This window comes from Crocuta crocuta, unplaced genomic scaffold, assembly GCF_008692635.1.
Source record: "Crocuta crocuta isolate KB4526 unplaced genomic scaffold, BGI_CrCroc_1.0 scaffold197, whole genome shotgun sequence".
In the NCBI taxonomy this organism is placed as follows: domain Eukaryota; kingdom Metazoa; phylum Chordata; class Mammalia; order Carnivora; family Hyaenidae; genus Crocuta; species Crocuta crocuta.
The window spans coordinates 3,134,021-3,148,608 of NW_027532002.1; the positions used below are offsets into that span (position 1 = coordinate 3,134,021).

Here is a 14,588-nt window from a genome sequence, read left to right on the forward strand (position 1 = left end):
CTAAAAAGCTCCCTTTCCAAGTACAGCTCTAAACCAATGACCTGGCTACTTTAGGTCCTAGATACTAAGATGTTTAGGACCCATGGAAAACAGTAATAACCACATTCTCTGGTGGTTCCAGAGAACACATTCCCAGCCAGTCAACATTATACTCTGTACTTTATTCAGTTTACTCAAACAACTAAAGGTATCCCAGTAAAAAATCCAAATTAATATTTTAGCTGTCATGTATATAGGCAAAATGAACACAAATGTTGTAACAGGCAATGGCAATATGCTGATTGTAAAAAAAAGAAATTGGGGGTTTCCTATTGTCTAATAATAGTACTCTTTATAAAAATTAAATATTATAGGTTACATAAAATGTATCAAAATAAAGCTGTTAAAAATTGGCCAACTCGAAGTTGATATAGCTTACTTATAAAGTATAACACAGCACGTCTTGAAAGAGAAAATGCGTTGTTTTAAATATTAAGCCCTTTATTGACTACACTGTGGAACATAGTATCTTGAAACATCAGAGGGTTTTGTTTTGTTGACATTTTCACTTACTCAACTGAAAACAAAAGTCAGGAACCTCATGTGATGACCAGTAGTAAAGTACCAGTAAATTAGAGACCAGTATTTGTTTGGACTGATATTAAATCAACTGGTCAGAAAAGGCTTTCTTCTTGTATAATCATGACATATTAACAGTCACCAAATAGCACTGGGCTAGGAATCCTCTAGAAATAATTAATGATTTTCATTTTACACATGGAATAGTCACAAAATGTAGATGGCTTACATCAACTTATTATATTTGCCCATCCCCAATTGCTCTGAGAGTCAGAGAAATGGCTATTCTTTCATATGTTGTGCAAAACGTTCCCTAAATATCTGCTCATGCTCAATAAAACTGTCATGTCACCCAAACATTCTTTAATCTCACTGTGACATATAAATGGACACATCCATCATACTCACATGTATAATTAGGTGACTCGAGGAATATGCAAAGATGGCAAGAAACCATTCAGTTCTTTGGTTATGCTCCACTGACAAATATATATTTCTTGGCAACTAGCCAATTGGTTTTGGAACTAATATTGGACCATGACCCAATAAAGTCTAACAACCTATCCCTTGCTTTACATGCACCATTAGGGCCTGTCACCGATCACCAGCCATCTCTCTTGGGCATACATTCCTTTCCTTGGAAGCATGAAATGACCTTAGATAACATTGCCCTTCTCCAGAAAAACACATTTTCCACTCAACTGCAAGTCTTGATTCAAAGCTAAAATTAATACAGGCAGGCAATTTAGGTTTCTTAGAAAATTTCTTAAAAATGACAAATGTATGTGATGTTAAAGCCATCCAATATGTCTGCATGCTGCCTTATTAAATTACAAACACCTGGCTTATTTATACAATGTATCCAATGGCTTACAGATTAGGATCCTAGAAATAATACATGTTTTATAGCAAAAAATATACATATAATAATCCACCTATAGTTTATATAAATGATGAAATGTTTCTGAATATATCTATATATCTATATATGTACACATATATACTCTGTGTGCGTGTGTGTGTGTATTTGAAAAATCAGCACACAAATACTGCAGTCCTTCATTGGCTCTTCCACTTCAGTGTCAAGGACACCAGGTTTCAAAGTCTTAGGAGCAGAACAAAGGTCACCGCTGAGGACAAAGAACTGGCTTGATGCACCTTCCCTTGTGAAGGACCAGGTTGGCTGGACAGTGGCAACCTGCGACGCACGGCTTATTGCATGGACCGATCTCATTCCAGTTGTCACAGGTCTTGGCACAGCCGGGACCACAGGTATCATACACAGCTCCGTGCTTACACTGGGTGGCTGAGAAAAGGAGACACGAGTGAGACGTGGAGAAAGGGCCATGTTGATTCACCTTCAGCCCAATGCCATTCTGTAGGCTCATGTCACCCCCGGCACTGACCCTTCCACAGCACAGACTCCCTTGTGCATTTTAACAAAGGAATAACAAACATTCAACATTCCTGAAACACTCTGGGAATCACCTGCCCCTGAAAAAACAACATCAAAGATCCACCTGCTGGGCTAGTGATCTTCAAAGTAAAATAAAATGAAAAGTTTTTTTTTTTTATTCCCAGAGAAGACAAACCACACATTAGTGAAACTACCGAGAAGTCTATGAGGTTATTTGGCTATTGAGAACAGAATGAAAAATCAACTCCAAATTGTGCTTAGAGCTATCAAGTTGTGATAAATAGGAATATTTTGTGCAACCACATCAATATGCAAGTATGCAGAATTACACATACAGGAAAAAAAAACTGCTAAGCTTACTGGAAACACATGACATATTTTAATCATAGTGATCAATTTGAGGCAAATGAGAGCAAGAGTGGGGTGAAACCAAATAGGGAAACATGAGATGTGTGACTAGAAAGAGGGAAGTAGGTGGCTGCCTGGCCAGAGAATACAAAAATGATGAGCTAGCCAAATCATAACCAATTTGCTATCTTTGTTTGCTTACAGCAAAAATGATTTTGACAATATTCTGAGAGTTCCTGAAAATTCATGAATAGATTTGTCAGAAAAACATACATTCTGGAAGTTTTATGACATACAAACTTTCCCATCGGAGTTCTTTCCAGTGACAAAGAGGCCACCTTTCATTCTCATGAGTAGGAATGTTGACTCGTGTAGGACTGCAGAAGAAGGACTTTCCAAGAATACCAATAACCATCTAACTTTCATTTCAAGTCGCTCCAAACAAATTTAATAAACATGGAAGAGTAGCAGTTCAAACACCTCTCTTATAGTTTACTCCGTTTGCAAAATAGTACCTTGCAAAGAATTATAAAGAATGTAATCGTAAAACTGAAAAACAGAGCTGGTTTTCAAGCAAGTGCGCTGTAGATTGAATCTTTCAAATTATATACAGTTACCACAGAACATTCATGTTTGACCATATCTAACTTACAATAAGGCTCCTCAAATACCATTTTGCTAGTTAAACACAAATGAGAAAAGGGGTGTTCTGTGTAGAGAGTAGTCGATTATCACTCACAAGTTCTTCCATATTATTAAAAAGCTGAACTGTATGAAACATAGAATTTTGAGAGACATCTGAGTGAAACCTACTTTATAGCACNTATAGATTCTAATTTCCATATTAAGTTTTGGCATGCCTACCCCTGTCCTAGTTATTTAAACTGTTAAATAAATTAAACTAACTGTTACTATCTACTGGTTTTGAACAAAGCCACTGGTATAATTAGATCTGTTTCATAACTCATTCATTTTTTTCCAGTAAGTATGTATTGCTGGTTTCTATACCTAATGCCCTTTAGGAGCTAAAGATTTAGTGGGAGACTAGATGGAAATTCTTCCCTGAAAGAGCTTATATTCTAGTGTTGGAAGACAGAATCAACACGTTACCAGTGATAGAAATGGTAGTGATATGTATAAAGAAGAAAAATAGGGGAAAAAATTGAGAATGTGGAGATATTATCTTGGATAGGAAGTTACCTTTGAGAAGACACCTGAGAAGGAGAGAGCAAGCCGGGCAGAGAACCAATTAAGACAACATTTGATGTTTCAGTATAATTGGCTGGTAATAGCTCCCCGTAACTCACCCCTCTATTGGTATATCATGTCGTATATCTCTACCAACAAAGCATCTTACACTGTGGGAGCTATTACCAGCCAATTATGTTGAAACATCAAATGTCTTCTTATTGGTTGTATGCCCGGCTTGCTCTCCCCTTTTGGTGTGTCTTCTCAAAGGTAACTTCCTATCCAAAATAATATCTCCACATTCTCAATTTTTTCCATATTTTTCTTCTTTATACATATCACTACCATTTCTATCATTTGTAACATGTTTATTCTTTTGTGCCCAGTTCCTGGCACATAGCTCCAAAAGTCCATGGAATCTTTAGAGTATTAACTATTATATGCTAATGACATGACTTGTGGCTAGGGGACCCTAGATAGCTTCAGGATGGGGCTGGTCACCAGAAAGGCCAAAGCACAATGACAGGGTTGGAACTTTCAGCCCCACCAATCAATCTCCATGAAGGGGAGAAGGGGTGGATATTGAGTTACTTACCAGTGGCCAATCATGTCATCAATCACGCCTGCATAGTGAAACCCTCATAAAAACTCCTGAATGACTAACAACAAGGTTCAGAAAACTTCAGAGCTGATGAACATATCAGAGTACTGGTAGGGTGGTATACTTACTCCCCTCGGACTGAAACTCCTATGTCAGGACCCTTCAGTCCCTTGCTGTATGTACTCCTTCATCTATTCAATTGTATCCTTTACAATAAACCAGTAATAGTAAATAAAGTGTTTTCAAGAGTTTAGTGAAATAGTCTAGCAAATTGTTAAGTCTAAAAGGGAAGGGGAATTATAGGAACACCTCTCCCCTCCTACTTTGCAGTCAAGGCAGACAGAAGTGAGGGTAACCCGAGGACCCAATACTTGCAACTGGTATCTGAAGTGCGGGCAATCTTGTGACGCTGAGCCCTTAAGCCTGTGTAGTCTTATGCTAATTCTGTGTAGTGTCAGAACTGAATTGAATTGTAGGACATCCAGTTGGTCTCTGAAACGTTGGAGAATTGGCTGATATGAGAAAAAATGTGCCACACATTTGGTATCAAAATATTGTGAGTAAGAACAGTTCATTTCCAGGGCACTGGGCTTTTCTTCACTATTTTCCTACACTCTACTTATTCCTTTTTCAGATGTCCATCTATTAAACTCACTTTAATTAGTAAATTTGAGTGTGCCATTTTTTCTTCCTGGACCCAACTGATACAGTCGATAAGTAAAAAAATTACTATCACTCATTAATGCTGCATTCTCTAACATTACCTCTACAGTGTAACTTTATTAGGTTGCTTTGGTTTTTCATAATTTAAAGCCAGTCCTGAGACCTAACCTCTGCCTTGATCTTGTGCCATCATCTAGCTTGGTGAATGTTACTACCATCCACCCCATCTGGCCCTGTTCTAGACACTCCCCAACCTTTTCTCCCACCTCTCTTATCTGGGTGAGCTGTCCCTTGACTGTATACATAGAGTACCTACTGCCCACCTCCATTCCTGCATTTGCTACATGAAATTATAATCCTAGGTTTTCTTGTCCTCTCTCTCTCTCCAGCTTAATCTAGTTTACGAGAGGGAAAGGCATTTTGTTTCTTTATTTTCAGCAATAGTGTGGTGTTTAACATGTAGTAGGTACTTAGAGGACCTGCATAGATATATGGATGAGTGAGTGAGTAGATCCACTATCTATTCCTTTAAATCTTGCTTGCTTTTCTGATAATCTTTTGGCTTTTGACAGGTCCCCTCAAAGTTTTTTCCCTCTCTTTTCAGTGTCTAACAGAATACCCTATATATTGCATATGCCTAATAATTTGGAAACATCCTAGCCGAATACCATATTCACACACAATTACTATATCCATGTGTTGTTATGTTTCCGTGGACCAATGGGGTTCAAAACTGAAAATCAGTATCATCAGGGAGCTTCCTGATACCTAACACCCCCCCCCCTTAAAAAACGTAACCCAGGTAATTTAAATATGTGGTCAGAACTGAGAACTAATACTGTAAACAACCCTCACATTCAGACTTCAGTCACAGTAGAGACTCATGTCTTTTTAGCAAATAAGAAGGCAACTATTTCCAAAGTGGACGTAAGCGCACAATGGAAGGTCCTACTATTACCCATCATCTTCTACCTCAAACCCTATAGGAGCTCTTCCTCTGTCTCAGGGTGCTCCTTCTCCCTCATTGATGAATTATGTCATCTACACAAGCACCCTTAACTCTTCCCCCTACTGCCCCTCCTCCACATCTGCACCCATCCTTGACTTGCCATTCCGGTTTTCTGACCCATCTCTTCCAGGAGCTTGCTCTGTTATTTGTCCTTCTCATTGAACATGAATCATCTCTGCTGGCTCTATCTATCTCCCAAATATTACAAACATTTGCAGATCAACATTAATCTTTGGCAAAAAGGATCCCTTAACATATCAGACTTACTTTCTTCCTCCTTTAACCTCCAAACTTCATAAAAGACTTTACCGTCATTACATCCAATTGCTCTGCAATTCATCAACATGGGTGATCTTTCTTTTCTCACCTGCCACTTTACTGAAGCAGTTCCCACCAACATTTTCAGGCATGACTATATCCGCTGATACAATGGCATCCCCAAGTGTCCCATAACCTCTCCACAAAATATTTGGCTTTATCTTATGACGTTGAATTCCCCAGGTTCTGCTAACACCTGGAGAACATCTCTCTCTTGGGCTTCTTTACCTACTTCCCTGACATTAAATGTTCAAATGACCTCCAAGACTCTTCCCCTTACACGGTTTTGTCTTCTCTTTCTCTCTCTATCAGTTACTACAGTTTCCTCTCTAATTTCTAGTTCTGATTCTCTTCCTAATCTATCTCATCATTTTCCAAGTCTTAATTCAAATGGCACCTCCTCCAAGTAGCTTCCTGGATCTCCCCCAGAATACCCTTCCTCCCTCTGCACCCCACATCACTTTTCACGTTAGTTATTTATTTGTTTTAATCCCCCAGCTCCAATGCAGCTGTAGTTCTTAATCAGAGGTGCCTATAAGAGTCCCCTGAGGATCTTTTAACAGATATTCTTTCTCAGCCCCATTCCCTGAAGATTTTTTGCTCTCGTTTTGCAGTGGGGCCCAAGTAGCTGTAGATTTTTAAATCTATGGGGTCACTAGGACAAGCATCCCCGGTTGAAGAGAGTAACCTGCCAAGGCTCAGGCTCCTATGGGCAGAGTCCCTTTCTACCATGACCCAAAGTTCTGGCACAGGGCCAAGCACAGAAGAGCAGCTTATTAAATGTTAGTGCCTGTTGGATGATGATTTAATCTTAATGATGCTCCATCCATCATCTCATTTCCCAGTGTGGATTACATTTGGCTGGCCTTGAGTTCATTTTCCACTCAGCTGCTTCCAGAAAGCCTCTTTGAACTCACTTTACCCTCCAGATACTTTGCTTCCCTCTAAACCTTGCAAAGACCACTTGTAGTGTAAAGACTTGATAGAATTTCCTCTTTCCAACCTATGTTCTTTCCTTTCCCCACGTTCTCTCATAGACATGAGGTCTCCTATGTCTCATCCTCTCTCTGACCTCTCAATTCTTCCTTCTGGCTCTACCACTTAACTTCCTGATGTTCTGTTGTGACATTTCACCTCTGACCTACTGAACAGAGATTATTTCTCTCACGATCTATGGGGAGAAAGTAGAACGTAGAAAATGAAGAACTACTAGAAAAAAAAAAGAGGATCTTTTCTCATTGAACAAATATCATTGCCATTTCCATTTAAATGAATAAACACCTTTCACATATCTGCCACATGGCGGGCATTCTCTAGGCCGAGGAATCAAATGTGAATCAGGTATCACCTCTGACCTCCCATTCAGGAGCCTGGGTTTACAATTGAACAGGTAAAGGTGACATATAAACAGATTCTTAACAAAATGCAAGATGTACCATATTAGATCATGAGGGCAAAGTACCATGGAGGAGTAAGACAGAGACATCAACTTAAGTTTGAGGGGCTGTCAGCATCTAGGAAGACCTGACAGAACAGAGCCCACTTAGGTCTTAAAAGGTGAGCAGCAGCTGTCAGACAGACCGTGGTGGGAAAAGTCCCTGAGGCAGAGAGAGAGCAAGTGGCAACAACAAACTGCCTTGGCTCCCTCAGGGGAAGGGGGCCTCAATTTGGTAGGTGGGGGCACAGAATTTGAGGAGGGAGAGATGGGGAGATGAAGGCAGACAAGTAGGCAGGGGCTGTGAATCTAGGCAAAGGGGAGGCTTGGAAGGGTTTTAGCTGGGGGGTGACATGATTAGATTTGCCTTCAAATTGATCATCCACTTTTATATGATCCTAGAAAGTGAATACTGCCTCAGACCCTGTTTCTGTGGTTTCATTCTCCTGTGGATTCAATGTTTCTTTTCATATATATAAGAGGCAAAAGATTTTTTTTTTTCCAATCGATTAAGCATCGGACTCTGGATTTCAGCTCAGGTCATGCTCTCATGCTCTCACGGTTGGTGGGTTCAAGCCCTGCGTTGGGAATACTAACAGCGTGGGGCCTGCTTGGGTTTCTCTCCTTCTCTTTCTGCCTCTCTCTCTCCCTCGTTCTCTCTCTCTAAAAATAAATATACTAAAAAATAAAAATATCAAAATAAAACCTAAATGTGATCGATTTGAACATATGCATTTAAAAAGGGCTTCACCTGGTTGAATAATTTTAAATAAATCAGCCAACTACCAGAGTGATTAGGGTTGGCAGGCATTTGTTTTCAAGGGGGCACACAAGCAGGCGCTGTGCAATGTGTCCCACCAGCATTATATGTTACTCCCCAAGGTAATCCAGACAAGCGCAGGGTGCTGGCTCGATCGATGAATTGAATAAGCCTGGCTCTGTGCCCTCTGGGATTTTGCTGCCTCCATGTCCCCTGCTGAGTGTTGAAGATCACTGTACTGACCTTTTCTCCTAATCCTTTAGAGGAAGCACCCATTTGGCCAAGGCAAAGTTCACTGTGTATAAAGAAAGCAGTTGCTACAGCAAAGGGCTAGAACCACCTGAAATTTATAGACAAAAAACAAAGGAAAAACTGCTCACAGAACCCAGCAGGCTATCTGATGTGCTATAGAAAGACACATGCCACTTTGACTAGCCCAGACTCTTTTCCACTTACAGAATGCATTACTAAAAGTGCGCTGACAATTAGTGTCAGCCACAGGGAGGTGTCAGGCAATCTGCTAAGGATGACCAAGTAAGATGCAGAAGCAAGATCATACCAAAGTTACAGTCAGAGGTTACCAACTAACGACTCTCAGTGATAAGGAACAAATGAATAGAAATCGGAAAGACCTACGTAACAAATATTTGAACAAATTAGTTGATGCTTATATAAATACACAAATAAATATATACTCATATTTGAATATAGTTTTCCATGCGTTCCTGCTGGTCTGCTTTCATAATGATTAACTACAGAGCTGTAAGGCAAATTTACCTGGGTTTCATTCCTGACCTACTCATTTTCTAGCTCTGTGACTTATAGCAAATCACTTAAATATTCCAAGCCTCAATGTCCTTATCGGTAAAATGTGGGTAATAGAGTGTTACCACATAGATTATAATGCAGATTTAACAACATAAAATGTCATAAAAGTGCTAGCGTAGTCCTTGAGGCAAAAGAAGTGCTTAGAAAATGGTAAATGTTAATATAAATGGTCATTATTAAACTTTTATTCTAGACCTTTATGATGGTCCTCTGCATAGTATATGATATTCAGTAATTCACATGCTAAGCTTGAGCTCCATCCATCCTTCCTGTCACATGTAGTGGGCATATACTTTTTGCTAGCAGTCATGATCGTGCTAAAATCCAGGCTAGATGTGGAAATGTCACTTGCTCATTCAGAGTTTCTTGCCTGGCTGGCTTTATATTTGTTTAATTTCCAAGCTTTTTATTCTGGGAAATTTCTCTTCTCTGTGTTAAGTGTCCTTAAGTGCTTTCATAAGTTGAAAAGATCTGGGAGCTAAAAATAAGTAAAGGGTATTCTTATAGTCTTCAATATTCCAGACCAATTGGAAATGGATCTACTGAAAGATGCTGCAGGTCCCAGTAAGTTTATTTTTCATGTACCATCTGTCAACCTGCACAAGTTCATAGTGTGTGTAAGGGTGTGTGTGGGGGGGTGTGTGCATGTGCATGTGTATGTACGTATCTGTATAAAGGTTCCTCTGCAACTGCGCAGAGCTGTACTTCACTGAGATTGCTCCATTAATTTTAAGTGGTAAATGAACTCTTTCGAGAGCCATATTCCTTGTCCATTAGAAAAGTAATTTTAGCTCCCGAGATTCGGTCCCTGAAATCAGGGGGAATGTGTAATCCTCAAATGGTGCACTCAGATGGTGCTAAGTATAGCTCCGGGCTGTGAAGAGAGGGTTCCTATATTCTGTATCTAATATAAACCTTAGCACAGCACCACCACAGCTAATAAAGTTTGTAAGTTTCTGCAGAGCCCTAAATTACAACAGGATGGATGGATGGGACTTGGCTCCATATATCTTACACTTTTTCTGGTAGATTCAAGGGAAGAAGGACTCAAAGTAGAGAAAGGGAGCTGGGAGTATTCGAGGTGTGCTAAAAGGACCCGGTCCCACAAAAACATTGCTTTTACTACACTGCCCTACACTGATGAATTAGGTGAGAGGTAAGCCATTTTGTCTTCATTTTAGAAGCCTCAGCCACACCTTGCTATTGAGTTAGGGAAACTGAAGGACTCCATAAAAATCTACTTTTTGCTCCCTTTCCTTCTATTTTTGCTAGGATCTGCACGTCTGCCCTACACATACCTTAATGTATGTCCTCCTTATAAGGGATGAGGAATTAATGACATCTTTGGGATCTTCCAGCACAATAGATAATACCTAAGGAATGACAGGGTGAAGCCATCATGTGCATATTCCAGATTGCTGGCACTAGACACCTTGATGACACCAAGATCCCCTGGCTCCAGGGAATAAGTGACTTATGATAGACTTCGGGACCCTGTCCTTGTTCTGACCAGCTCCTGTATGCCCAAGAGGATATGTGCACCAGACCACAATTGTCAATAAAAACTCCAGCCCCCTAGCAAAGATGAGACTCATCCTCCACTTCCTTTCTGAGTCTGTCTACATCTGCTCTCTATACCTTCAATAAACTCTGTTCTCACTCCTGCTGAGTGAACGGCTTCAATTTGCCTTCCATCCTGTGTAAAGCCAAGGACCTTCTTGGCTGGTCCTTCAGGAACCCCCTCTGCACCTTTGGATCCAGCCCACCAGTATCCCTGTGAGTTATTTTTTTTATCAAATCAATACTCCTTTGAGAAGAGCAGCATGATAGGCACTCTTGCTGTGGGAAGTAAACTCAGATACAAAGATTGGACTTGGGTTTGCCGAGGAGAGAGCAAATTCCAAAAGGGAAGTTAGAAGTAGGTAAAAGGGCTTAGTGCTTTTCATGGACACAGACTAGTGATTTTGTCAAGGGGCAGCTTGGAGAAGTTTTAGTAGCCCCAAAATACCTATAGTCCCACTCCCTCAAAGCCACCCAAGTAGGCATAAAAATGAACTCAGTGGTTTCAAGCCTGGCTTCAGGTCAGAATCACCTGGGGAGATTTAAAAGCCACATAAGGCAATTAAAGCAGGATATCTGGGCTTGGGACCCAGGCATAGGTTTCTTGTTTATTTTGTAACCTCCCTAGTGACTCCAAAGTCCAACCAGACTCAGACTCACTGGTCTAAGTAAACAAGATGGCCATGCAATGAAAACACAGCTTCAAGGCAATTCTTCTTGACCTCCCTTCCAACCAGATGACCACTCATGCCCTCCACCAATATAGACATTCTAGAGTTAGCAGTGGCATGAACTGCATTCTTCTCTAATATCAGAGCTAAGGTTAGTAGAATTAGTGTAGAATTCATGCAAACCCCGCATCTCTTCATTCGAGGCAAATTTGGCCCTTTTCAGGAAAATGTCTGCCAACCCTTGGGGTAAGTGACAAATACTCTATCATCTCATCTCTGGGTCTAAATGGCAGCAGCAGCTTCTATGAGGTGGACACACTTCCAGATGTTTCACATACATATCACTGCTGCGTATCACTCTGTGTAACATATTATTGCGAAATTCCAAAATATAGCGGGAATCTCTCTTCTTCTCTCCTCCTATACTGCCTCCATCTGAATCCAAGTCACCATTGTTTGTTCACCACACTCCTGCCTGGTCACCTGCTTTCAGTCTTGCTCCAGCCAATCTATTCTCTCCACAGTAGCCTGGACACAGGGTGATCTTTGGAAAGCAGAAAGAGGCTTGCTTAAAGCCCATCGGTGGCTTCCATTCCCCTTGGAATAAGGTTACCACCCTCCCAAGACCTGCAAAGCCCTGCACGATCCAGCTCCTGCTTCTACTCCAACCTCACTTTATGCCTCTTTCTCCTGCCCACCATGCTGGAGCCACGCTGACTCCCTTCCAGTTCAAGAGCATGCCATTTTATCCCTACTTTATGGTCATCAAATATGTTTCTTCTGCATAGAATGCTTGCCCAAACTCCCTTCAATCCTTCAAGATGCCTGTCATCGCCACAGAGAAGCCCTCCCTCATCACCATCTAAGTGGCCACCCATTCCCTCGCCATTTGTTTTCTATTGCTCTGTCTTATTTGTTTCCTTAATGACACTTAACATACTTAGCCAGTATTTTCTTGTAGAGTTACTATTTTGGTCTGGTTCTCCTTTTGGACTGCCAGCACCTCAATGACAAGGGATTCATCTCTTAGTTACCAGAGTACCCACTGTGTTCAGCACAATGCCCAGCACTTAGACACTTTGCAAGAAATATTTCTTGAATGAACAAAGAAGTCCATTTTACAGATATCAAACAAGCTAATTCACTTGCTTGAGATCAAAGGACTGTAACGAGTGTTATAGAACTCTACCTCTCAGAGGCAAAAGACTATTCTGCTAGGGTTTAACAATTCTCTTTCAAACACACACACACACACACACACACACACACACACACATCCGCACACACAACACGCACATCCACATACTTATCCTGAAGACCTTAAATGACTGTAATCATCATGAAGATTCTTTGCTCCACACATAACCTTATCCACAGCTGTGATTGTCCATGTGCTAAGTACATCCAGCTGGGAGCTTGAGGATGGGAGGATTTTGCAACAGTGGAAATCCTTAAATTGTTCAAATGTGCTTGTCACAAAGCATTTCTCTTAAGTGCTTTCTATCCTGCCTGGTGGGAAGCCTTTGTGTTTTATCAAGTTGCAGTCCAGTTGGACTATTGATGGAATTTCCCTTTGGCCAAGGGGGGATGTGGCCATTCACCTCAGCAAGTCTCTTTCATTGTTATTTTGGGGATTGTAGTGAATGTGTGATGGATGTATCTGCCAGGAATTTCTCACCTGCACAGTGCTGCTGAGGCTCCCAGTGGACACTGATGCCTTCTCTCTGGCATGCCCGGGTATATGCCAGAAATGACTCGCAGTAACAGTTTTTATGGACTGGACATTCACACATGTCTGTCACACAGGACCTAAGGAACCCAACAGAAAGAAATGAACATGTAAAAATATCAAATTATCAAATATCCTAAATGTGACTTGCAGGAAAGGGTAGGTGAGTGGGATGTCCAAACTCGATTGGCCATTAAAAGTTGCTATTAATTTAAAAAAAATTTAATGCTGTATTTATTTCTCAGAGAGAGAGAGAGAGAGAGAGAGAGAGCGTGAGCAGGGCAGGGTCAGAGAGAGAGGGAGACACAGAATCTGAAGCAGGCTCCAGGCTCTGAGCTAGCTGTCAGCACAGAGCCTGACATGGGGTTCAAACCCATGAACCAGGAGATCATGACCTGAGCCGAAGTCAGACACTTAACCGATTGAGCCAACCAGGTGCCCCTAAAAGTTGCTATTTTAGGTTGGAAATCTAAAAATGGCATAAAAGTTCTACATGACACCTTACTGGGTACTTCTGAAAATGTGACATTAGGTTTCCTTTCTTCTAGAGCAGGACTGTCCAATAGAACTTTCTGCAAAGATGGAAATGTTCTCTAATCTCCACTGTCCAAAGCAGTCTCCATGATCCATATCTGGCTATTGAGCACTTAGAATATATCCAGTGTGTGTGTGAGGAACCAAATTTTTTCTTTGATTTGATTTTAATTAACCTAGATGCAGATAATCAATATGTCTAGAAGTTACCATGTTAGAAAGGCAGCTCTTAGATACAGTCACTATTCAAAGTGCTGCCATCTTGTGAACAGCTCTGATATAAGAATAATAGTTTCTACCACAATATAATCAAAATAGTACTCAGTATGATGAAAGTATAAAATCCCGGGGATTTCTGAAGACATACAATTAAAATTCACTTTTGCAGTATCTTAGAGTCTCAGTCTTTTGAGAAACACTGGCACTCATCTTTAGAATGTGGGGTGACAAATTCCAAATAAAGCAAACTTCCAGGTCTCTAATTAGACCGAAAGATAAAGAAGGTTGAGCCAAAGTCTTCATAGCTTAAGTATGGAAATGATGGGTCAAGCCAAAATGAGAACTGAAAAATGTTTAAATGTAAACTAACAAATTTTCAAACATGTTGACCTCAAAGCCACAGTGATGACCTTACATTGGTATGTAATATTATCGTTTACAAAGAGCTTCCACATGCAGTCTGTCACTGAGTGCTAAATAGGATAAAACCCAGTCTCTATTTTATAAACAAACAGGTCATTTTACAAATGGATAGATGGGCCCAAAGTCACATTAAAAAGGGGCAAAAGTCGGGGTGCCTGGGTGGCTTAGTCGGTTAAGCGTCCGACTTTCGCTTAGGTCATGATTTCGCGGTTCGTGGGTTCGAGCCCCGTGTTGGGCTCTGTGCTGACTGCCAGCTCAGAGCCTGGAGCCTACTTCAGAGCCTGTATCTCCCTCTCTCTCTGACCCTCCCCTGCTCACGCTGTCTCT

At 40.8% G+C, this 14,588-nt stretch overlaps 1 protein-coding gene across 2 annotated transcripts in view; it reads right to left on the reverse strand.

Moving 5' to 3' along the window:
* Positions 1 to 459: 459 nt before the first annotated feature.
* Positions 460 to 14,588, reverse strand: part of BMPER (BMP binding endothelial regulator) — a 250,362-nt gene continuing 236,233 nt past the window's right edge. For both annotated transcript variants that reach the window (XM_077775354.1, XM_077775353.1), the window contains 2 exons: positions 13,035 to 13,165; positions 460 to 1,864 (listed from right to left, as the gene is read on the reverse strand). In XM_077775354.1, the coding sequence (XP_077631480.1) occupies positions 1,683 to 1,864; positions 13,035 to 13,165 (313 nt within the window). In that variant the 3' untranslated portion in view covers positions 460 to 1,682. The remainder of the gene's footprint in view (positions 1,865 to 13,034; positions 13,166 to 14,588) is intronic.